The 26,813-nt window shown below is 38.9% G+C and overlaps 2 protein-coding genes across 2 annotated transcripts; both read left to right on the forward strand.

The window, feature by feature from the left end:
* The first annotated feature begins 2,181 nt into the window (after positions 1 to 2,181).
* Positions 2,182 to 4,422, forward strand: LOC121256440 (high affinity nitrate transporter 2.5-like). Its single transcript, XM_041157238.1, has 2 exons — positions 2,182 to 3,566; positions 3,871 to 4,422. The coding sequence occupies exons 1-2, from the start codon at positions 2,434 to 2,436 to the stop codon at positions 4,244 to 4,246; spliced, it is 1,509 nt and encodes a 502-aa protein (XP_041013172.1). The 5' UTR covers positions 2,182 to 2,433; the 3' UTR covers positions 4,247 to 4,422.
* A 15,982-nt stretch (positions 4,423 to 20,404) lies between these two features.
* On the forward strand, positions 20,405 to 22,352 carry LOC121256441 (high affinity nitrate transporter 2.5-like). Its single transcript, XM_041157239.1, has 2 exons — positions 20,405 to 21,724; positions 21,822 to 22,352. The coding sequence occupies exons 1-2, from the start codon at positions 20,595 to 20,597 to the stop codon at positions 22,195 to 22,197; spliced, it is 1,506 nt and encodes a 501-aa protein (XP_041013173.1). The 5' UTR covers positions 20,405 to 20,594; the 3' UTR covers positions 22,198 to 22,352.
* The last annotated feature ends 4,461 nt before the right edge of the window (positions 22,353 to 26,813 follow it).

The following is a 26,813-nucleotide window of genomic DNA, read 5'->3' on the forward strand; positions in this document are numbered from 1 at the left end:
AAATTTTCCAAAGATAAATTTATTCCTATTGAAGAAAAATAATTAATCATTTCGAAATCCCTCTGCATTTTCGTGTTTTGTTTTTTTTTTCCTTCAATGTAAAACGTGGCTATAACGTGGTAGAACCATGTCAAGCGATCAAAAGCAGCAGAATACTCCAAGCGGCTGAGTATTATTTCTCTACTTTAATAGATTTTTGTCTACCCCTCAAGTGTCGTCATTGGCACGTGTGAGGGCCACATGTTCTCACCACGCTTCTCATCCACAACTTATTTTGTCCCTATTTTTGTTATTTTTTACTTTTCCTAGTGGATCCCTTTTTCTAAGCTATTTTACATATTTCTCAATACTTTTTTTTCTTTTATTTCCTTATGTTTTTAATTTTTCCAAGAAGAGAAAATCTTAGAATTATTACTTTCTAACTACATACTACTACCACGCACCTCACTAATGTGTTGAAGGCCAGTTGGGCTATTTTTCTCTATACCATCGGCGTGATTCACCGATTGTCCTCGAGTGGGGCCATGTGCCATTTATGTGGCAACGCATAGAACCCCATGCACCTATTTTGTTAGTATTCGCAGAGTTTTCTACATGGGTTTGTAAAAGTTTCTTTTTATTTTATCCTTGATGCATATATCGTCTGTGAAAGAACTAAGTAGGTGTATTAGGCAAAGTCTTAGATTACGTTTCGGTTGAGTCATTGGAATAGAATATTTCCGCACCGATATGTTTGGTATACCGTTTTGGAATAGTTATTCCTTTAAAGGAGAAATTCTAGGTAATAATTACTCATTTTAAATGAAAAATTTTCAATTATAAATTTATACCTATTGAAGAAAATATTGAAGAAAAATAATTAATCATTTTTTTTCATAGTGTTTGTGTTCAACCAGTTTTTTTTTTTTTTTTCCTATGATAGTTCTCATTTCTCAAAACTTACACAAAAGTACCATACCCTCAATATAAAGCGCATATATATATATATATATATATATATATAGAGAGAGAGAGAGAGAGAGATATTTATTTTGAGTTTAGGGCATCGTTTCATCTGTTATCAGAAAGTAGAAAAGAGTGGAAGCCAGACAAAATAAAATTCAAAATAACCAGTTTGTCCTAACTTTTCAAGAAATTTAAAGTATTAAGAAAACAAAAAAAATGTGTCTGTACATCGTTTGAAGAAGACCACAATATACATGGTCCCCCCTAACTCTATCACCCTCATTTTCATTTTTTCTATAGCCTTATATTGCCTTCTGGGTTCAAATAGAAATGCTACTCAGTCGTTGGACTATACCGCTGATTTTAATGTTTGACATGATTCTGCCATGTGATAGCCACACTATTCATGCACTACCACTTGAAAGCAGAAAAAAATAAAATATAAAAGTGAATTAAAAAACAAAAAATAAAAAAAAAGGGAGGGCAATCAAAATAGAATACAATAAAACTTCCGGCGACTTCGGAAATGTCGAAATGATTCCATGAACCTCATAGTCATTGAATATTCTCCACCTAACAAAGTAAAAATAAAAATAAACAAATATAAAAGTTGAAGGACTAAAGTGACCAAACCAGCCTCCGAATCCAAATTAACATTGAAGATTACGTCAGACTTCAAGGGGTTATCTTTCCACTCGCGACCAAAATACCCTCGTTTTTTTTTTTTTTCCTTTTAGGAACACTTTCACAGTAAATCGGATTTGAATGCACCGGCTCAAGCAAAGATGAAGCCAAGAACCCTTCTTATTCATGCATCTTGGAGAGCTTTCTGGACTAAGCGACATGTTTTTTATTTTAGATTTTATAATTTGTAATTACTCTTATCCACGTGGCATATTTTTATTTATTAATTATCTATTTAAATGGTTAAGATATCATACCATTAAAAATTGAAAATATATATATACGAAGCATATCTTTATGGGTGAAAGAATCGTGAGAAAAGAATCTCTGCTACCAAGGCATGACTTTCCGAGTGAGTTCCACAAAGTCAATGCATGCTTCAATTGACAAGGAAACCTTTGAAGCTCATCAACCGGCGGCCGGCCAAATAAAAATCAAACTTTCCTGACACTCCCTGCCAACAACTGCCTTCCACGCCTTTGAATTTCAAGTCACCTCACTCTTTTGCATCTGTAAACACCAAAGAAAAAATGAGACTCGGCGAACATGCACGCACATTTCAGTCTTCCCAAAACTTACCTTTGGCTCTCACAAAAGCCATCTGTTCTCAAACACGATTTTCCAATTCACAAAACCGAAGCGTTACTGATTGTCCAAAGTTACCGATTTTCCAATTTATATAGAGAAATGAAAGGTCTATTAAATTCTCAACATGAAGAGGTTACCTGCTTGCCTTAAAGATCAACAAAGTATTCATACGCAGATTACAGTTTGCTTAATCTATTCTTTCTGAGAAATACAAATATGGAAGTAGAATCAAAGCCTCATATTAAGTTTGCGCTCCCGGTCGACTCAGAACACAAGGCCACCGAGTTCAGCTTATTCTCAGTTTCAGCACCTCACATGCGAGCATTTCATCTGTCTTGGATTTCCTTCTTTGCTTGTTTTGTGTCTTCTTTTGCCGCTCCACCGCTACTCCCAATCATTCGAGATAACCTCAACCTCACATCCACTGATATTGGCAATGCAGGAATTGCATCAGTTTCTGGTGCAGTCTTTGCCAGGGTTGCCATGGGGACTGCCTGCGACTTGTTTGGACCCCGCCTCGCCTCTGCATCACTCATCCTCCTCACTGCACCAGCAGTATACTTTACTTCCCTTGCCTCCTCTCCTATATCTTTCCTCCTCGTACGCTTCTTCACGGGCTTCTCCCTTGCCACTTTTGTCTCGACTCAATTCTGGATGAGCTCTATGTTCTCTGCTCCAGTAGTTGGAACCGCCAATGGCGTTGCAGCTGGATGGGGAAACCTGGGCGGCGGAGCAACACAACTCATCATGCCCCTTGTGTTTGGCATCATTCGTGACATTGGTGCTGTCAAATTTACGGCTTGGCGAATTGCCTTCTTCATTCCTGCTCTGTTTCAAACATTAGCGGCGTTCTCTATTTTGATATTTGGGCAGGACATGCCCGACGGGAACTTCCACGGCCTGGAGAAATCTGGAGATAAGCCGAAGGATAAATTTTCATGGGTGTTCTATTATGGGGTCACAAATTATAGAGGGTGGATTCTGGCCTTGACTTACGGCTACTGCTTTGGGGTAGAACTGACTGTGGACAACATTATAGCAGAGTACTTTTTTGACCGATTCAATCTAAAACTCCAAACTGCAGGAATGATAGCAGCAAGTTTCGGGCTAGCAAACCTGTTCTCTAGACCTGCAGGAGGATTTCTCTCGGATTTAATGGCAAAGAGGTTCGGAATGAGGGGAAGGATCTGGGCCTTGTGGACGGTGCAGACCTTGGGAGGTTTGCTTTGTGTAGTTCTTGGACAGGTGGGATCTTTAGGTGCGTCCATCGTCGTGATGATTGCATTCTCTGTGTTTGTCCAAGCTGCATGTGGACTGACCTTCGGGGTGGTGCCTTTTGTTTCTCGCAGGTACATTTTTTTCCGAGTACTTTTAGTATCTAAATTTTTCCCGTATGACATTCGATAATATCAGCTATTGTAACTGAAAGAAAAACCAACAGCCTTCGAAGTAGAAGCTAAACTGTCAAGAAAGCATCAAAATTAACACGAGGGATCCCAAAAAAAAAAACCCTTTCAGAGAGTAAAAGAGATGATATTTAGAACCAAATTCATCCTTAATCTTGTTGGATTCCGCAAGGTTAAACTGTCAACCTTTTTTCTTTATGGAATATAAACAAGTAGTTGCTAATCATTAACATGTCACATTGTTCAGGTCACTTGGGGTCGTATCTGGTATGACAGGGGGTGGTGGAAATGTAGGGGCAGTTCTGACGCAACTAATTTTCTTCAGAGGATCCAGATATTCAAAAGAAACAGGAATGACTCTAATGGGTGTCATGATGATATGCTGCACCCTTCCATTATGCTTAATACACTTCCCACAATGGGGTGGCATGTTTTGTGGCCCATCGACTAAAACGCATGCCACAGAAGAAGATTATTACCTGTCTGAATGGAACTCAAATGAGAAGGATAAAGGTTTTCACAAAGCAAGCTTGAAATTTGCAGAGAATAGCGTAAGAGAGAGAGGCAGAAAAGAAGACTCTGTAACCCGACCCTCTGATGAGACCTTGCCGCCACATGTTTAGTGCCTCAACCCCTCTAAAATGAAGAAATTAGCAAGTTACAGTTTTAACTTCTTTTTTTTCTCAGTTTTTTATGTAAGAAAGTCAATGGTTCCAAGTTGTCAACGACTCCAAATTCTCCGACTCATGCTACTGTATCATGAGAGGAAAATAAGACAGGATGAACCGAAAAGTCAGTAGAAAAAAATACACTCGATCGATTTTGAAAACGATTGAACTAAAATCTTTTGGAGTGGTTTACCCTTTTGTCGTATACATAAAAGAGTCTATTATGAACATTCTTAGAGTACGTTTGGATGTTAAAGTTGTGGCGCCTTCAATCCCCCTTATATAAATACACATGGATCGAGACGTCAGGATGGTGACAACACGGTCACACATCCCAACGAAGTGCCAGTGTGTGTACATGCAACAGTGTTCAAATAAAATAACGCAGCGGATAGTCAACTAAGTACCAGAATTTAATTACAATCAAACATCAGTAAAGATTTAAATAGTAGTTATACAGTCATCCATAAAATAATTTACAATAGTTTTAAATGTACAAATGAGTGATCCCAGATCACTCCTCAGGCGGAGCCGTCTCCTCAGGCTCGCCCTCCTCCTCCTCATCAGCATCAAAATCTGCGACACCACAAAATGGTCTCGCAGGTAAGTATAACCCAAACAACAACGTAATATAAAATACATTAAACGCAACTAACATGCATGCACATGAAAACATGCATTTTTCCTCAAAACATCATTTTTCCCGAAAATGATAAATTTCCAACACACACCAAAATCTCATTTTGGTCCAAATTATCCGTAAATCATTTTCCCAGAAAATGATTTACCCAAAAAATCAACTCGCACTATTTTCCCAGAAAATAGTGCATTAATCCCAAATGCACCATGCATTATTTCCATATGCACCATGGTCTCCCCTATGGACCATCCACACGTCCTGGCTTCGCAGCGGTGCTCAGTTCCGCGCCCAGCGCGTACATGGCCAAGCACTCACACTACGCAACGAGCGATGCCCAGTTCCGCGCCCAGCGCGTACGTGGCCAGACATCCTCTAGTCCCCGCTAGCAGAAAGACCACGGAGTCGGCACGAGATCATCTCGTCCGATCCCATTGTCGCCCGGCGACAATCCAGGGGACGTTACTCAGTATATTCCGCTCCCGAGTAACCAGAGGAGCTCCACCGAGTTAATGCCTCATCTCGGCTTGGGGTCGTGATACACACGCACCAAAAATATTAACACATAAAATCGTAGCTTTTCAAAGCACATGAACATGAATGCAATACACGAAAACCCAGTTTTCTTTTACAAACATGATCATGCATGAAATGATGAAATGCACATGTACCAACACAACATCCAAACCAACAAATACCAATCCAATCAAATCCAACCAAACAACTCCAATCACAAATCCATCCGACCCCCGAACTCCTCGGACTCAGTCCGGCATGCCAAAAAAACACAGTGAAATGGGTTAGTGCAAAAATACATTTAAATTACGAAAGTTCTTTGGAGAAATACTTACAGTGCAATATAATAATTTTCCGAGGATCACGAAGTTGAAAAAGGCGACGTTTGAGCAACACCACAGTGTAAAATACACTGTGGCCGTGGGTCACAAATACCAACTTTTCAACGAGGACAAACGAAGACCCAAGATTGATAGGGTAGGGCCTAGGGAGGTCGGTGAAGCTAGTGGTGGTGGTGGTTTGCCGTGGGTGGCGGCGCAAGGGGTGGTTTTAGGCCAAAAATGTGCAAATCGGAGATGGACTTGGTGGGGCTTCACCGGTGACGGATCGGAGCTGGGGTTGGGTCCAATGGGTTGCCAAGAGGCCGGGGATGAAGTGGTAGGAAGATGGTGGCCAATGGTGGTGCGACGGCGGCGCAACGGCGGAAAGAGTGCCGCGGCTTCGAAGGGCTACTGGTGGTTAACGGCGGCAAGGATGGAGGTGAGGTTGGTGGGGTGAGGTCGCCGGCGGCTGGGGAAGCTAGCGGGCTGGGCGGTGAAGGCCACCGCCGGCTCACGGCGGCGCTGGCGTGAAGGTGGCCCGCGGCTTCGTGGGGCGCGTGTGGGCTACCGGCGGCGAGGTAGGGGCTGAGATTTGGGAGGTGAGGTCGCCGGAGGGAGGGGGAGCTGGTCGGACGGGCGGTGTCGCGCACGGCGGCGCGACGGCGGCGGGCTGGGCGGTGAGGAAGAACGGACGGAGAGAGAAAGAGAGGGAGAGGAAGAGTCGCGCGCGAGAAGGAAAGCCCGCAGGAGAAAAAGAAAAAAAAAAGAAAAGAAGAAAAGAAAAAGAAAAGGAAAAGAAAAAATAGAGGGAAAAGAAATGAGGTCCAATCCTCATAACTTGGGTCACGAAAATGATCCAACGGAAACGATTTTAAAACCATAAGTTAAATAAAATAATTTAAACGTAATGGTAAAGTCAAATTGAAATAATTAAATCCCACGGTAATTAATTAAATATGAAAAACAATTTAAATGCACAACAATAAATAAATATTAAGAAAACACATAAAAATTAATTTTCACCAAATAAAAATCATGGAATAAACTCATTCAAAATCCAACCAATTTAAAATAAGAGAATAAATTTTAATTACATAAAAATAATTCCTTCAGTAAAAATACACTAAAATACGGGGTGTTACATCCTCCCCCCTTAAAAAAAATTTCGTCCTCGAAATTGGCAAGGTCAACATTAAGACTAAGACAGGAATAAGATTCAACTAAGAGCAGACTAAGAACATACCGCCAAAATAGTCCGGCAAGGCCACTCTATAAGCAACAAGCGCAACCTTCTCTACGATCTGAAAATGACCAACATATCTTGGACATCAACAATCGCCCAAATTGAGTTCTTCCCACTAGGAGTCCTCGGCAACCCTACCACAAAATCCATAGAAATATCATCCCACTTCCACTCTGGAATAAGGAGAGGTTGAAGTCTACCTTGATGCTCAACCTTAACTAGACGGCACGTGGCACATTCCTCAATGAGCATGGCACTATCCATCATACTCATTTTAGTCCCCCAATGACACATCACGACCAGTATTCCTAGAGTGACTGCTATCCAAAAATCTCATTTCCTCGAGAACCTTAATACAACATCCAATAAATTCCAATGATCAAAAGCCCTTACAATAATATGTGCCAACTGCAATCAACTCCTATGCTCCAACTTCTAAACCTTTATTGAATTCTACTATTGGAAACCTAATAGCCACTTCCAATGTTAACCATCAATAACAAATTGCACAACCAAATGATTAATCTCCAATTACAAGTATCTTCTCAAAATTCAAGTCACCATTAATTCTTCAAATCAGCACAATTTGAACTCCTGACTACAACAAAATACCACGCTTCTGCTGCGCACTCTGATATTCGCCACATGCATAAAACTTACGTCCTCATGAAACTAACACCAAGAGTACAAGGTGGCTCCATTCCTACTAACCAAAAACCCTTATCACAAATTGGTAGAAAAACACTCTCTCTCCCAAAACCACGAGTTATAACTCAAATTCCTCAATTAATTTCTGCTGCCTTGATCAAAATCAAATTCTATAAAATACAACCATGATCAAAGACAGAAACCCAATATCAAACAACCTCAGCATCCCAAATTGAAAATAAATAACCTCAACCCAAAATACACTCATCTCCTCTAAGATAAGAAACATACTTTAAAAGACTCAATTCCAACCTAGCGAATCAAAAAGGGTGCCTAGAGACTTCTACCTAACAACCTAAACCCGAAAGCTCACCATCTACATTCTGAACATCATCTAATCTAACGGTGACTAAACTCACAACGAACTACCATTGACTTCACCAAAACATTAACAAAACCTCCTTGGTAACTCGCCCACCTATTTCTACTCCAATAAGCTAGTATTAACACAACTAGTTCCTTCAATAGCACATCACTATTAAACCTCAGGGCAAACCATACTGATCAAATCTTCAATCTACCAAAAGCCATTGTAAAGCACCCAGGGATCCTAATGCTTTATTAACTCACATACTTGATCATATCATTCGTCGCTAACGTCTAAACTTCAACTTCCAAGATCTTATCATATACCATACGTGACATCCTATCAATCTCTCTTCAAGTTAAATAACAATGTCCTTCATTCAACCAACTAGATGCTCAAACTCCAAAAGAAATATAACCTTAAAATTGATATAAATTAAATCCTCAACCTGACACTGTAATCTCGTGCTAAAAACAATTATTAACCGAACTAGATCAATATCTTCCATCTCCAAAGAAATTCTCCCCTAAAAATTCTCATATCAGTAACTTAACTCAGATCAATCCTATTTTAATTCAGCCGTTCAACTCTGCAATTCTAAAACCTTAACCCAGATATAAATCATTTCCTGAAATCCTCAAGATCGATGAACTCAAATCTAAAACATTCTCCTTATAAAACTTGTAAATTCTAAAACCCCAAATATTATCAAATTGCTTATCGAGGTCGGCAAGATAAAAAAACTTCTAGTTTAAGTAACCTCTTAATTGTTTGTTGAACCTACCAGCTTAAATCCAATTAACTTATTTTCAAAAAAAAACTATGGGGCCACAACCTTAGATGAACTTCTCATAATCTAACATTGACATTCGTTGAACTTACAACCCCCTACCTCAAAGACTCATTACCTAAATTCTACGGAACCTAAATCCTCAATTATCCTAAGCAATTAAAAACTATTCCCCTCCTTAGCAGCAACTTGAGTACCTAATCCAAAGAGTTCACCCAGACCCTGATGTTCAAGCCTTGATATTAAAACAACCAATCACCAAGAGTTCAGGCCTACTATACCAATGTTTAAGCCTAACAATGGCCTTCTCAGTCGTACCATCTTCCTGTCATAACATAACCCTTAACCCGCCTTTCAATTTCGAACAAAACAAAATAAAATAAAATTTCATAAATAAAATAACATACGACAAAATGCATAAAACCAATGAAGTAGTTCACCATAAAATAAAACAATTAAATTAAAATGACATACAAATAAATAAATAAATAACAAAATTATTATACAATAAAATAAATAAACACCAAAATTATTATACATTAAAATAAATAAACAACAGAATTATTATACAATAAAATAAATAAAGCCGATAAAACCATACTCAACCAAAGGTAACACTAATTAAAGCAATAAAATCAAATAACGTCAATTAACATCAATTAACATAAAATAAAATAGTAATAAACTCATAATATAAAATAAATAACTTAACTTGCACCACTTAAACAAAAATTTTATTATTTTAAAATAATAAAAATAATTTTCTGGTACTATCCTAAGGGACATGTGGTTTTACCCAGAGCCGAACTGCTCTGATACCACCTGTGGCGCCCCCAATCCCCCATATATAAATACATAGGGATCGAGACGCCAGGATGGTGACAACACGGTCACACATCCCAACGAAGTGCCAGTGTGTGTACATGCAACAGTGTTCAAATAAAATAACGCAGCGGATAGTCAACTAAGTACCAGAATTTAATTACAATCAAACATCAGTAAAGATTTAAATAGCAGTTATACAGTCATCCATAAAATAATTTACAATAGTTTTAAATGTACAAACGAGTGATCCCAGATCACTCCGCAGGCGGAGCCATCTCCTCAGGCTCGCCCTCCTCCTCCTCATCAGCATCAAAATCTGCGACACCACAAAATGGTCTCGCAGGTAAGTATAACCCAAACAACAACGTAATATAAAATGCATTAAACGCAACTAACATGCATGCACATGAAAACATGCATTTTTCCTCAAAACATCATTTTCCCCGAAAATGATAAATTTCCAACACACACCAAAATCTCATTTTGGTCCAAATTATCCGTAAATCATTTTCCCAGAAAATGATTTACCCAAAAAATCAACTCGCACTATTTTCCCAGAAAATAGTGCATTAATCCCAAATGCACCATGCATTATTTCCATATGCACCATGGTCTCCCCTATGGACCATCCGCACGTCCTGGCTTCGCAGCGGTGCTCAGTTCCGCGCCCAGCGCGTACATGGCCAAGCACTCACACTACGCAACGAGCGATGCCCAGTTCCGCGCCCAGCGCGTACGTGGCCAGACATCCTCTAGTCCCCGCCAGCAGAAAGACCACGGAGTCGGCACGAGACCATCTCATCCGATCCCATTGTCGCCCGGCGACAATCCAGGGGACGTTACTCAGTATATTCCGCTCCCGAGTAACCAGAAGAGCTCCACCGAGTTAATGCCCCATCTCGGCTTGGGGTCGTGATACACACGCACCAAAAATATTAACACATAAAATCGTAGCTTTTCAAAGCACATGAACATGAATGCAATACACGAAAACCCAGTTTTCTTTTACAAACATGATCATGCATGAAATGATGAAATGCACATGTACCAACACAACATCCAAACCAACAAATACCAATCCAATCAAATCCAACCAAACAACTCCAATCACAAATCCATCCGACCCCCGAACTCCTCGGACTCAGTCCGGCATGCCAAAAAAACACAGTGAAATGGGTTAGTGCAAAAATACATTTAAATTACGAAAGTTCTTTGGAGAAATACTTACAGTGCAATATAATAATTTTCCGAGGATCACGAAGTTGAAAAAGGCGACGTTTGAGCAACACCACAGTGTAAAATACACTGTGGCCGTGGGTCACAAATATCAACTTTTCAACGAAGACAAACGAAGACCCAAGATTGATAGGGTAGGGCCTAGGGAGGTCGGTGAAGCTAGTGGTGGTGGTGGTTTGCCGTGGGTGGCGGCGCAAGGGGTGGTTTTAGGCCAAAAATGTGCAAATCGGAGATGGACTTGGTGGGGCTTCACCGGTGACGGATCGGAGCTGGGGTTGGGTCCAATGGGTTGCCAAGAGGCCGGGGATGAAGTGGTAGGAAGATGGTGGCCAATGGTGGTGCGACGGCGGCGCAACGGCGGAAAGAGTGCCGCGGCTTCGAAGGGCTACTGGTGGTTAACGGCGGCAAGGATGGAGGTGAGGTTGGTGGGGTGAGGTCGCCGGCGGCTGGGGAAGCTAGCGGGCTGGGCGGTGAAGGCCACCGCCGGCTCACGGCGGCGCTGGCGTGAAGGTGGCCCGCGGCTTCGTGGGACGCGTGTGGGCTACCGGCGGCGAGGTAGGGGCTGAGATTTGGGAGGTGAGGTCGCCAGAGGGAGGGGGAGCTGGTCGGACGGGCGGTGTCGCGCACGGCGGCGCGACGGCGGCGGGCTGGGCGGTGAGGAAGAACGGACGGAGAGAGAAAGAGAGGGAGAGGAAGAGTCGCGCGCGAGAAGGAAAGCCCGCAGGAGAAAAAGAAAGAAAAAAAAGAAAAGAAGAAAAGAAAAAGAAAAGGAAAAGAAAAAATAGAGGGAAAAGAAATGAGGTCCAATCCTCATAACTTGGGTCACGAAAATGATCCAACGGAAACGATTTTAAAACCATAAGTTAAATAAAATAATTTAAACGTAATGGTAAAGTCAAATTGAAATAATTAAATCCCACGGTAATTAATTAAATATGAAAAACAATTTAAATGCACAACAATAAATAAATATTAAGAAAGCACATAAAAATTAATTTTCACCAAATAAAAATCATGGAAATAAACTCATTCAAAATCCAACCAATTTAAAATAAGAGAATAAATTTTAATTACATAAAAATAATTCATTCAGTAAAAATACACTAAAATACGAAGTGTTATAAAAGTGAGTTGAATTGAGTTGATAAAATCGAATACCTGAATCGGATGTACTCAAATTTTGCAACCTAGTTTTCTAAGTTGGAATTCAAAACTCAAATCCAGCTTTTCGAGTTTCAGACCGAGCAAGGAAAAAGTCTAGACATGATAAACAGCCCTACACACGCGCGCGATATCCCTGATCTTGTTCAGTTTTTAATTTTATTCTATTGTTAATTTTGCTTATAATTTGATTATGTGAAGTTGTTTAAATATGAACTTCTTCGATTACTAAGATTAATCAAATACATATAAATGAAAGATGATAAAATGTTAGGGATGAAAGAATAAATATTTGAAGAAGATAAATATTATTAAGTGCATATAAAAATATTTTGTACACCGCCATAGATTTAATACAAAATAATCATTCATCTCATTTTTTTTTTCATACTCAACTAAAGAAAGTAAAAGACTCCCTGTTTTAATGCTTTATAATTCAATTTTTTTACCATTCTTATTTTATACAGAAAAAGTAAATATACTCTATTATAACTTCGTACAAGAAATAAATGAGAAAAACCCATTTATCAAACATGATTTAAAAAATAAACATAACTTAATCCGTTTAGCAATTCAGTGATCGATAAAAAAAAATTAAATTAAATTAACCTCGTTTCAATATCTTACCGATGAGTACAAATATTTTGAAATTAAAATATTATTATAATATTATTTTTTGTTTTAAAATTTGAAAATGTTAAACTATTTTTTATGTTTTATTTGAAAATTTAGAAAGTTAAAATGATTAGAAGAAAATTTTAAAAATTTAAAATTTATAAATATTAATATTTATGATAATTAGATACTAATATAAGATAGGACGGGATTAAATAAAATAAAATGAAATGACAGTTTTATCAAGAAGGAAAATATTTGGTAGTCTCGAGATATTTTTTTATTTAAATTTTTTATTAATTAAATAAGTATTATTTTTTTAATAATATTGTGATTTTTTTAAAAATATTTAAAAATATAAGAAAACATATAAAAAAAAAAAAGACCAAATACACAAATCAGGAATCGGCAGTAGGGTAAAAAGTTGGGTGCCTGGCAAAAAAAAGTTTGAATATGATGTTGTCGTTGGTTCATAAAGTATGGCAGTCGGTGGCGGGCTCAAATGCGATTCTGTTGGCTAACCTTGTGGGATTTGCCAAGATCGTGGGCAACTTGCCAGTTCAGTTGTGTATGACTTTCCAAGATTGCGGAGTGTCTTTTCTTTATATTTGTGTTGACTATTATATCCTTTAACAAAAGCATCACCAACCGCTCAATAAGTTCCATACTTTTTCATTTTAACATTATATATATATATATATATGTTAGATACAATTGAAAATATATTTTTTTTTAAAAAAAAAATGTATGATATATTATTAAAAAATTAATTTTTTCAAGTGAATCTTATATATACTATTTTTTTTAAAAAAATTATACGATATTTACACATTCTATGACTGTAAATATTATTATATATATATATAAATATATACTCGATATTCAATTATACAAGTACTTTTCTTTATCATATATTAATTTTATAATTCTTAGTACCCAACTAACGTGCCACTTTAAATTGTGACACATCAATCATATGATTTTATTCTTTTTAGAAGAAAATTAATTTTGATAATGAAAAACTCTCACTTTAGGGGAGAAAAACCATATTGAAACATCATACCCCTTTGACAAGGCCATGAAGCATTTGCCCCTTGTTTTGCCAAGAAGTCCGCCCCTTGGTTGATCTCTCTAAAAAAAAAAATATGTTGGGAGGAAAATAACTCTTCCATCACTAGCTCAAATTCTTGACCAGCTCCCAATATTCCTTGACCGACCATGGTACCTCCCCCTTATTCTTCCACCATGTTGATATTAGCATAGAGTCAGTTTCTACTTCCACTTGGTTGATTTGGAGCCTTTCACTGTTTCACATAGCTTTAGTCCATCTTGAAGACCACGAACTTCAGCCATATTATTTATTCCTTCCCCGTATGACTTAGAAAAGCCTGCAATAAAATCACCCTCTGCACTTTGAACAACCTCACCGGCCCCCACCACATTGCCCTGGGTTACCCAAGCAACTACCGTCGATGTTTAATTTCACAAAGTCTGGATTCACAGGCTGCCCTTGAGCAACAGTTACATTTTGAGGCCAAGGATACCTTCATATTTTGAATGCGACTATCAGTTGGAATGGCCTTGTAAAGACCTTTCCACATAAATATAGAAATTTTGCTGGGAACCAGTTTATGCCATACCCATCTTGCCCAACTTACTTGTTGCCCCACTTGTCTAGACACTTACCGAGCCGTTTTTGCTGAGAAAATTCTATCTAAAGATGGCTTCTATTGATAGAATAATCTCTTCTCATAATTTTGAATTGCACAAAATCAGAGATTTCTTATTTTTAGACATCTGTTATAATAGTATATTTTTCTTATATGTAAATTTCTATAATTAGTTTCATTATACACTTATATTTTTTGTAAAGCAGAATACAAAAGTATATACACAGAATTATTCAAACACGTCTCCCTTCTCTCTTAACATGGTATCAGGCTAGAACTCGGTCTTGCAACGCCATGACTAAATCCTCCAACCCACCTCTCCCTTTCCTCCCTTCCCCTTACCTTCTTCATCCCTCAAATTCACCAAGCTTAACCCTTGTCAATGGACTCCTAACCGGCGACAACTATCCCAAATGGCAAAAAGCCATGACCCGAGCCCTCAATGCCAAAAACAAATTTAGTTTTGTTGATAGCACCCTCAAACCTCCTGAACCTAACACACCCGAATACACCCAATGGAACCAAACGAAGGATATGGTTCTTACCTGGATTCTCAATTCTATCAGCCCCTCTCTTGCCAATTCTCTTGAATATCATACCAACTCACGTGATGTTTGGGTTGATCTTTCCTCTCGATTTTTTCATGGCAATAATGCCAGAATTTACCAACTCAAATGGACTCTCTCTTCCCTACACCAAACCACAAATTCAGTTCATGATTACTACAACCAAATCAAACAAATTTGGGATGAACTCAGTCATCTCCAACAAAGCACTGACCTCAAAGCTTTACAGCAGCAAGCCGATGATGAACAGGTGTTCCAATTCCTCCTCAGTCTCAACGATTTCTTCACCTCCCTCCGCACTCAAATCTTAGCCATGGATCCACTCCCACCCATAAGCAAAGTCTTCTCAATTTTGTTTCAAGAAGAGCAACAAAGGCTACTCAACATTCAACCATCTTCATCGGAAACCATGGCCATGGCAGTCTGATCTAGTTGGTGCCCAAAACCCCTTCAAGCGCACGACTTGCGGCAAAGGTGGACACACCTGAGATCGTTGTTAGACCATCGTGGGTTATCCCCTTGGCCGCAACAAACGACCCAAGACCTAGCCATCCATTCTCGGTCAACCCCCGTCCAGTGTCAACTAGACCACTGTTGCTCCGTCAGCTTCAATCAGGTCCCTGGCTTGTCACCAGAGCTCTACCAGAAGCTTCTTGGCTTGCTCGCGCCATCTTCCTCTCCGATTGAGTCTTCAGTCAACTTCATTGGTAATCTCTTCTCCCCTCACCTTGATTTTGCTCGCAATTGGTGCCTCCATTGGGTGGTAGACAGTGGCGCGAGCCACCATATCTGCCACCACAAGGAAGTTTTCACCGATCTCCAACCCCTCACTCTATTCGGCTTCCCACGGGTCAGGATGTTCCTTCCGAGGGTCTCGGCACATGTGTTCTCTCTCCCTTTCTAACCCTCACTCAAGTTTATTTTGTTCCTCTTTTAACCTTTAATCTATTATCTGTTTCCCAAATTGTCTTTCACAATTCTTGCATTATTACTTTCTCTTCTAATAATTGCTTATTTCAGGACCCACAGTCGATGAAGCCGATTGGAGCGGGTGAACTCTGCAATGGGCTTCACGTGTACCGTCCCGACCCCCTTATGGTTTTTGCTGCTCAATCCACTGCTAATAAGACCTTATGGCATCAACGTCTAGGTCATCCCTCCAGTTTTATTATTCCTAATATTTTAGATTCCCCTTGTACTCTTTCTGATTGTAATATTTGTGCTCGTTCTAAGCACACAAGATTACCCTTTCTAATTTTTGCTAACAAAAGTGTTTTTGCTTTTAATCATATTTTTTGTGATATTTGGGGTGGATATCATACTTCTTCCTTATCTAGAGCACATTATTTTCTTACAATAGTGGATGATTTTTCCCGTACTACTTGGATATATTTAATGCGTTTTAAATCTGAAGCTTACACTCATTTAATGCATTTTTTTGCTCTTGCCAAAACTCAGTTTAACACCAATGTTAAAATCATTAGAACTGATAATGGACAAGAATTTCTCTCTCATCAATTTCAAACTTATCTTCTTGACCACGGCATTATTCATGAACGTCCATGTGTTGAAACTCCTCAACAAAATAGTGCTGTGGAGCATAAACACCGGCACCTTCTTAATGTTGCTCGCAGTCTACATTTTCAAGCACACTTACCCTTCCCTTTTTGGGGTGATTGTGTTCTTACTACTGCATACCTCATCAATCGCACTCTCAGTCGTACTCTTCAAAATAAATCACCCTTTGAGGTTCTCTTCAACAAAATACCCAACTACGATCACCTTCGTGTGTTTGGGTGTCTCTGTTATGCACAAACTCTTTGTACTCACCGTGATAAATTTTCTCCTCGTGCTACTAATGTGTCTTTCTCGGCTACCCTAGCACTCACAAAGCATACAAACTCTACAATCTTGATACACGGTCCATTTTCTATTCTCGTGATGTCACCTTCCATGAACAACAATTCCCTTTTCAGAATATTTCAGACACCTCCTCCTCTTCTTCTTCATCTCCAATCATTCCTCTTCTGGTCCCTGAACTCACTTTAACTACTTCTCAAACATGTCTAAACCTTCCTCAAACTCCACCCCCTTCATCTTCCCCTCCTCCAACTCCACCCTCCTCACCTTCACCTCCACCTGTCTCTCGTCCTTGCAACCATACTACACGGCCTCCCTATCTCCATGGTTACATATGCCCCACCTTACACACAGAGCCCACGACGTCTTCACCTGCTACAACGACTTTAGGTACTGCTCATCTTTTATCTGTTTTTCTTTCCTATTCTCGCTTTTCTCCCTCACATATTACTTAGTTAAATGCTCTCACCTCTTGTGTTGAACCCTCATGCTATTCTGATGCTCTCAAACATCCTCATTGGCACGAGGCAATGTCTACTGAGCTCCAAGCTCTAGAAGCTAACTCCATTTGGACTCTTGACCATCTTCCATCTGGTAAGAAACCCATTGGCTGTAAATGGGTTTTCAAAACCAAACTCAAAGCTGAGGATCCATTGAGAGATACAAAGTCCGACTGGTTGTCAAAGGCTACACTCAAGTTGAAGGACTTGACTACCATGAGACTTTTGCTCCGGTAGCCAAAATGACCACTGTCCGCTGCTTATTAGCCATTGCTGCTACAAAAAATTGGATCATTCATCAGCTCGATGTCAACAATGACTTCTTGCACGGCGATCTTGATGAAGAAGTCTACATGACCTCACCTCTCAGCTATTGCACTCAGGGGGAGACCCATGTTTGTCGACTCATAAAATCCCTATATGGTCTCAAGCAAACCTCCCGCAACTAATTTTTCAAGCTAACTACTGTGCTTCTTGATGTAGGTTTTTGTCAATCTCAGGCTGATCACTCCTTATTCACCCTTGTTACTCACACAAGCATCACTATTGTTCTTGTATATGTTGACGACATCTTAGTTGCTGGCAGTGCTCTTCCCCAAATTGAGTTTTTCAAGAATCTTTTCTCCACTCACTTCAAAATTAAGGATCTTGGCTCTCTGAAGTTCTTTCTTGGCCTTGAAGTTGCACATTCTTCTACAGGTATTTTCCTGAATCAGGGGAAATATGCTCTTGATATACTTTCTAATAGTGGCTAACTTGGTGCCCGAACCGCCTCTTTTCTGATGGAACAACATTTGAAGCTTTCCAATGAAGATGGACCTCTACTTCCTGATCCTAGCATTTATCGTCGTCTAATTGGCCGTCTCATTTACTTGACCATCACTCGACCTGACATTGTTTATGCCATCAACATTCTTAGTCAGTTTACGCATGCCCCTCGTGTTCCTCATATGACTACTGCTACGCGTGTTCTCCGTTACATCAAAGGGAGCCTCGGCCAAGGCATTGTTTTCTCCTCTTCCAACACCACTCAGGTTACAGCTTATACTGATTCTGATTGGGCCAGCTGCCCCACCACCCGTCGTTCCACCACAAGCTACTTCATCCAGCTCGGTACCAATACGATCTCATGGCACACAAAAAAACAAACTGTCGTTGCTCGTTCTTCTGTTGAAGCTGAATACCGCGCCATGGCTGTCACCACCTGTGAACTCACCTGGATAAAGCAATTTCTCATTGATCTTGGCATCCCTCATCCCTAGCCTTTCCATCTCTACTGTGATAATTAGTCTGCACTTCACATTGCATACAATCCAGTGTTCCATAAACTTACTAAACACATTGAGATCGATTGTCACATCATTCGCGACAAAATTCGCTCTGACCTCCTTAAAGCAATTCACACTTTTTCACATGAGCAAATTGCAGATATCTTCACCAAAGCTTTAGGCCAGGACCTTTTCGATCATTTCTCATCCAAGTTGGGCATTACGGATCTTCATGCGCCAACTTGAGGAGGAGTATTGATAGAATCATCTCTTCCCATAATTTTGGATTACACAAAATTAGGGATTTCTTATTTTTAGGCATCTGTTACAATAGTATCTTTTCCTTATATATAAATTTCTATAATTAGTTTCATTGTACACTTATATATTTTGTAAAGCAGAATACAAAAGTATATACACAGAATTATTCAAACACGTCTCCCTTCTCTCTTAACAGCTTCCATATTGGTTTGTTGATCGAAAGACTTGTTTGGAGCTAATTTGGGCCATCAACTCTACCCCAATCAGCTGTTTTAGCATATCTAAATTCCTTCCGTTTTCTGACCAAGTGTCATACATATATATATATATATATATGTATGATTCTGTAGTGTTTTAAATTCATTCTTAATCTATTTAATTGTTTTTATTTAATTAAATTAGTGGTAATATATATAAATGATGTGTGGTGTACAAGTTTTAGAATAGCGTTACTCTTAATTAAACCATAAGATTGAAACACGTGATGGTGATACACCAATTACGTAGTTGAATAAACTAGTGTTTTAAAAACAAAATATCTTCATCATTACTAGCATCAAAACTTTGAAAAAGAGTAGAAATCAGATTAAGACATATCTTGTCTTTTTTCTCGGAAAAAGAATATTCAAAGATCTCTTACCAAGTCATATGCATACAACGCCCTCCAAGAAGTCAATGCTTTAATACAACCTGTCCGGAAGGGATCATGGATTCATTTCCCACGGAAAGCATTGGAGTTTACTACGCTATCCACCATCCAATCAAAACAAGCGGGAGCACCACTTTCTGGCTTTCACGCCTTTGAATTGAATTCTAATCCCCCTCTCTCCCCTCCAAATAATAAATATTTTAATTTTTATATTTTATTTTTAAATAGGACTGACAATTCATGTTATAGCATCCAATTGGGATCATGTCAAGCTACATTAATAAGTTAATTTTAATCCAATTCATTTGATCAAGTCCTTCAAAACATTATCCACCAATCACTATGTATTGAATACGTATTGGGTTTGTAAATTATGTCAAAAGAAGTTAATTCCTAGACTCAAACTACCCACGTTCGAGTTTGGAGTTTTTCTATATATAAATCGATGTTAACACAACATTTATAGTAGTGAAACTCATTATAACTTTAAAAAAACTAAGACACCAATCATTTTTTAACATAACTGATATGTAAAGCTTCACGTCAATGATATGTTGAGTGTGTAGAAAATAAGGCTTATAAATAGATTTTCTTCCCGCGTTAACATATTTTCCCATTAAACTATTAAAAAGTTGCAATGTCACAAAATTTATTTTCACTTATTTTTCATTCATTATAAATGCTATAATTAAATGACTGCTTTATTTTTCTTTTTTGTAAGTGAATGGTGCAAGATATTTAATGATTTTGGGTGTAAAATATACGCATCCTTGCTCTTGTGCAGCATTAGAACGCCAATAGAAGAATGAGACTAGGCCGATATGCGTGGCTCTGAGAACTCGAACTTGCATTTTCACCCTCAAAAGGCCATTTTCCAACCAAAAAGGAATAATAAACGATAACATTAGATTTTGTCTTTAGCAACTAATTCATCTGCCGTCAATTATATGAAATACATATTCTCACTACACGTCAATGGCAAATCCAAGTTTTGTAAGGTGGGAAAGGCTCAATAAATTGGAGACTATCTTCAGTCAAGGGGCACCTCTACCAGTTAGTTTCCATCTTCTGTTCTCCAAATTGAAGAGACAGAAGATGTAGAGAAGTTTAACCATCTTATTGATCTCTCTCCAAACTCATATAGAGACATACTTTACTTTGTAGATCAGATATGGAAGAAGAATCTCAGCCTCCTAAATTCGCCCTTCCGGTGGATTCAGAACACAAGGCCACTGAATTCCGGTTATTCTCGGTGGCAGCACCTCACATGCGAGCATTTCATCTGTCATGGATCTCCTTCTTGGCTTGTTTTGTGTCTTCTTTTGCGGCTGCACCGCTCCTCCCAATCATTCGTGATAACCTCAACCTCACATCCACTGATATTGGCAACGCCGGGATTGCATCAGTCTCCGGAGCAGTCTTCGCCCGGATTGCCATGGGGACTGCCTGCGATTTGTTTGGACCCCGCCTTGCCTCTTCCTCGCTCATCCTCCTCACTGCACCAGCAGTTTACTTCAGTTCTATTGCCTCATCTCCTACATCTTTCCTCCTCGTACGCTTTTTCACGGGCTTCTCCCTTGCTACTTTCGTCTCAACTCAATTCTGGATGAGCTCTATGTTCTCTGCTCCAGTAGTTGGTGCCGCCAATGGTTTTGCAGGTGGCTGGGGCAACCTGGGTGGTGGAGCGACGCAACTCCTCATGCCACTTGTGTTTAGTGTCATCCGAGACATTGGCGCGGTCAAATTTACAGCCTGGAGAATTGCTTTTTTCATTCCTGCTCTGTTTCAAACATTGTCGGCATTCGCGGTTTTGATCTTTGGACAGGACATGCCGGATGGGAACTTCCATCGACTGCAGAAATCTGGGGAGAAGCCAAAAGATAAATTTTCGTGGGTTTTCTACTATGGGGTCACAAACTATAGAGGGTGGATTCTGGCATTGACTTACGGTTATTGCTTTGGGGTAGAACTGACTGTGGACAACATTATAGCTGAGTACTTTTATGACAGATTCAATCTAAAACTCCATACTGCAGGAATGATAGCAGCAAGTTCTGGGTTAGCAAATCTATTCTCTAGGCCAGGAGGAGGGCTTCTCTCTGATGTAATGGCAAAGAGGTATGGAATGAGGGGAAGGCTTTGGGCCTTGTGGGTAGTGCAAACCTTGGGAGGTATTTTCTGTGTTATTCTTGGGCAGGTTGGGACTTTAAGTGCATCCATTTTTGTGATGATTGCTTTCTCTATTCTTGTCCAAGCTGCTTGTGGGCTTACATTTGGGGTGGTTCCTTTTGTCTCTCGTAGGTATGTTTTCCAATTACTTCTTATTTTCAAAGTCCTTTGTTTTGCCTAAACAAATAGCTGTTACTCATTCACATATGATACTATGGCAAATTATCAGGTCACTGGGGGTCGTATCCGGCATGACCGGCGGTGGTGGAAATGTTGGGGCAGTTTTGACGCAGCTGATTTTCTTTAGAGGATCCAGATATTCAAAAGAAACAGGGATAACTCTAATGGGAATCATGATGATATGCTGCAGCCTTCCATTATTCTTAATATACTTCCCGCAATGGGGTGGCATGTTTTGTGGCCCATCAACTAAAACACACGCCACAGAAGAGGAGTACTACATGTCTGAATGGAAATCAAATGAGAAGGAGAATGGTTTTCATCTAGCAAGCTTGAAATTTGCTGAGAATAGCGTGAGCGAAAGAGGCGTAAAAGCAGACAATGTAACCAGGCCCTCTGATCAAACTTCACCAGCTCATGTTTAGCTACAACCTCATTCATGCCTGTGTATAAACAATTCCCTGTTCTGCCCGAAATAAGGCCCAAATCCATGCAAGTAACATGCGTTTAGATGCGCTTTTTTTTTTTTTTTTTTAAGTCAACTACTAAAAAAGGTTTTATACTCCTGGCCTACCCACCATCAATTTGTTTTTTGGAGTTGGGGATTGGGGTTTCTTCGTTCTTGCTCGTTACTTGGGTCATTGGGCTGGGTGGGCCTTGCCGTATTGGACGTTCTTTGGGAACTGTACAGAGTAATGTTTTTTTACCGTTCATGCGAGCATTTTCACATTCCGTGAGATGGTCCGTGACCTTTGTCCCTCTCTCTGTGTTATAAAACAAGACCCAGAACAATAATTGAATAGACTTGCGGGTGCCATGTAACTATTTCTCAGTCGGCTCACTTTCTTCTGTTTTCTTTCTTTTCCGTATTCTGGCCCAATTTCTACCTTTTTACTGACAGACAAATAAAGAACCACATAGCAGAGACGAAAAATAAAAAAAAGAGGATAAACAAGCGTATCTCCTTAGAAAAATGCTAGGTCCACATAAATTATTTATCGAAACTCTCCACCAAATGACTTGGCTCCTTCTAGGTAGATAAAAAAGATAAAAATAAAAATAAAAATAAAAATCCTACCTCATCGCCCTCATCTCCAAACTCCACCTACGAGCCCACATTCCCATCATCTCCTTGGACCACACGAACTCATCTCCCTGAAATATGAACCTTCGCCCGTGGCCTCCATCTCCCCAAGCCATCTCATCTCCCTCTCGGCATCCTCTCAACATCTCATCTCCTGAATCACGAACCTTCGCGCAAAACCTAAACCAGAATCCTCCACTTCCAAAGCCCGTCGCCCCTCACCCTGAACGAACCCCCACCCTGAACCCATGCCTCAATCCCTCTCCCCTCTTTATTTTTAAACCCCCAGAACCCTCCATCTCCCTAAGCCCGTCGCTTGCCTCCATCCCGATTGGTAGAGCTCCATTTACAACAACAGAGCATCTGTTATTACACAGTATGCTTCACTGCTTGTCTCTAATTTTCACTTCTCTATTTTATGTTTTCTGGCATGATTTATGTTCAACCCTTCTAACTTTTTACCATTATTGATGGGTTATAAATTGTAATTATTAATTGTTTGAATTACCATTGTTGTAAATGTTTTCTATAGTGATTTATGGTTATCGATTTAGCATTATTGTAACAATTAATATGCTTAATTGGAAAAAAAAGAAAATTAAAGGAAGGAGAGTTGCAGCTTAGATTGCATACATTGTTTGGAACTCAGGAAGAAAATGGAAATTTAATCTGATATTTTTTTTTTCCTTTTTAATCTGCTCAAGCTAGGTGAGTTGACTAAGCAACAAAATGTGGAAAAAAAATGAAGAGGCTATGTGTTAAAACAAAGGATCTGTTGCTAACATGGTATGTTGTTGTTACAACAACATTGTTACACATTTTTTTAACACAGTATGATGTTGTTACAACAACATAGATAGAAAAAAAAAAATTCGTAAAGCTTAACACAGATTAATTCTATTTAAATGGCATAAAAAAAGGACCCCAATTAATTGAGCTCCATTTTACATGCAGCAATATCAGAGATTTTGATTTAGGCAATGGAGTTCTTTGCAAAAAGGGGCACCTGAATTATGGACTTTGATTACCTTTTCTTATGGGTTATGCTTTACCTTCCTCTGCTAATTGAATGACATGAATACAACAGGCTATTTACAAACTTGAAGTTGTAGATTTCATTGATGATAATAAATATTGAAGTTGTGCCAAATGTGTAGATGATAACACGCAGTTGCAGTTGCTAGATGGGCATGAATTTGGTGTTGGGGTAGGAGTTGCAGTTGTTGGGTTTTACCCAACTTTGGTTTGGTATCTTTGGGATTTGGGCAGTTCTGAGACGTACTCTAATATTGACATGTAATGGATGGGCATTTTATATTTTGGGCAGTTCTGAGATGTATTTTAATATTGACATGTAATGATAGGCATTTTTATGTTTTGGGCATTTCTTATTGTAAATTTGTAAATATTTTGCTTTTAAGAATGAATGGACAGTTTCAGATTTGTGTATATCTCCACATGGCAATTTGAACTTCATTTTTACATGATATTGCATTCCATCACAAAATAGTGCATTACATGATATTGCACTAATTCAATTAATACAAAAATGCCTACAAACATGCATTACAAGAAATTGCACTAAGCCTATTACAGGAAGTACATTTGAATATTACATTACAATAACTTAATGGACCAAAACACCACCACATACTCCAATAATTTCTACAAAAATCGCACGCCAATAATTTCCACCAAAACATACTCCAATAATTGTGTCCATACATAGTCATTTCCACCAAAACACTCTTGCTAATCACCACCACTTATACTTGTCCTGATAATCATCTTGATTCGAGAGATGCAATTGAGATGGTTGGACCTAAAGAAACAAAAGTTAGTAAGAACAACAATAAAAAATTAAAAAACAATATTAGTGTCTCACGTTGACACCACCTGCACTGGAGGAGCAGTCGCTCCAATACCCAAATAATCTGTTGTATACACTTGTCTTTGTGTATACTATAGGCATAAAAAAAATGTTATGTCAAATGTATAAAAATGTAATATCATAATGTGTCCAACCAAACTTTATTTTTTATATTTTTGCGAAGGTTTACCTGTGAAGGAGCAATAGTCGCTCCAATTTTTAAATAATACATTGTGTATACTTGTCCTTGTGTATACTATAGACATAAAAAATATTGTGTTAAAACCAACAAAATGTAATAGTGATACAACCTTTATTTTTTATATCATGCGAAGGAGGAGCAGTCAAAGGAGTAGAAAAAAATTCTGGTGCATGTATCCAAACTTGATTTGTTATATCATGTAGCAATATACAATAGCAATATTCACGTATACAACGTCAAAATATAGACAAAATATACGTATTGCTCTCACAACAAAAAACCACGAAAGGAAGTACCTGAGTTTGAGGAGATACATATTGTGTGCTGCTTACATTGCATTTATCTGCTATTTGACTACTCTGCTCTCCAGGAACCTCAATAGGGTCTCATCATAATCTCCTTCTTGTACTAGCTTTCTTAAGAATATTCTCAACAGGGTGAGCTTTTCTCTTTGACGGTGGTCTTCCCTTACTTCGAACTACCAACGGACTAAGAACTGTACTTCTCCTTGAAGGTGGTCTTCCCAAATACGAGGTAATCAAATATAGAAATTCTCGAAATTCTCGAAATTCATCTTGTACTTCTTTGAACTTGGTAATTGTGTATACTTTTTGAAACTGCTCATCAAGAGGATAGTGACTGACGCAAGGAATCACAGTATTAAATTAAGTTAAGTCGGCAATGGCTTCATTCTCCACCTTCCTCCTAAAAGTTGAATCGTACTGATCAACAAATTGCTTTAGAGTGATCTTTGAGTTAACGTAATCATTAAAAAATACATGCATGCCTTCACTCCGTTGTGTATTTGACATTTTGGCCCAAAATGTGTCTCTAATGTAGGCTGGCACCCAAAAATGTCGGTTGCTATATAATGATCCCAACCATGCATTCTCATGCAAATCATACATGTCGAGGAAATCAGACCAACGTTTTTTAAATTCATGCCCACTTAAAAAGTCATACACGCATTTCTGTAATGCACGCTTAATCTCATCATATTGAGCATGTAAGCCAAACTTTTCAGGAAGTTTTTTCATTATGTGCCACAAGCAGAAGCGATGCCTAGACGCTGGAAACACTAGCAATTACAATTTGCATTGCCTTGTCTTGGTCTGTGATGATTGCACTTGGTGGTTAGAATTTAAACAACCACTCAAGGTATGTGCATCCTCATTGGATATCAATTCGCACCCAAATAAGATTGACTGACTATAGTGATTCACACCCATAAACGGTGCAAAGGGCATCTTGTAGGCATTTCACGTATGTTGTGTTAAATATAATCACATTTCCAAATGATTCATACATAACTCTACTTCGGACGTCTACCCAAAACACATTCTTTAATCTCATATCATGGTCCACATCTATGCAAAAATAAAAATTTAGATTTTTTTTTCTTAGAAGTAGTTACATAGAGCTTCAACGCCTCGAACTCTGAGACAAAGTTGTCTTGCTTTGTCAATATAGTTTCGACACTCCTCCCGAATGATAGTTTATCGTAACCCCCTATCTCAACAACTAGTGACGTGAAATTCTTTGACATTCATATTTCTGCCTTGTCATTTATTTCAAGTATTTTAGCTACACGAGCATCAATCTTCTTAAAACAATTGAAATGCCTTGCCTTCCCTGGACTACAAATGTGTGTGTGCTCCAAGTTTACTTTAGTCAGGGTATATCCGCCTTTATCATTCATCTTAATCCTGGCCATACACCCTATTTTCTCTATTTGTCTTGGCTTGAGAATATTGGCAGCCTTACTCTTTGATGTGCCTTCCCTCACATATACTAAGGTAAACCATCTGACATTACTATCATCATCCTGTTCAGAATTTCATTTACACACCCCAAACCCGTCCTGCTTACCATACTTCATATAGTA

The sequence above is a fragment of the Juglans microcarpa x Juglans regia genome, chromosome 3D (genome assembly GCF_004785595.1).
Source record: "Juglans microcarpa x Juglans regia isolate MS1-56 chromosome 3D, Jm3101_v1.0, whole genome shotgun sequence".
In the NCBI taxonomy this organism is placed as follows: domain Eukaryota; kingdom Viridiplantae; phylum Streptophyta; class Magnoliopsida; order Fagales; family Juglandaceae; genus Juglans; species Juglans microcarpa x Juglans regia.

Bases quoted from the DNA above. Each gene is read 5' to 3' on its own strand.
- LOC121256441 (XM_041157239.1), top strand. From the start codon at position 20,595: ATGGAAGAAGAATCTCAGCCTCCTAAATTCGCCCTTCCGGTGGATTCA. The intron at 21,725-21,821 runs GTATGTTTTCCA...GCAAATTATCAG, and splicing joins GTTCCTTTTGTCTCTCGTAG to GTCACTGGGGGTCGTATCCG.
- LOC121256440 (XM_041157238.1), top strand. From the start codon at position 2,434: ATGGAAGTAGAATCAAAGCCTCATATTAAGTTTGCGCTCCCGGTCGAC. The intron at 3,567-3,870 runs GTACATTTTTTT...CACATTGTTCAG, and splicing joins GTGCCTTTTGTTTCTCGCAG to GTCACTTGGGGTCGTATCTG.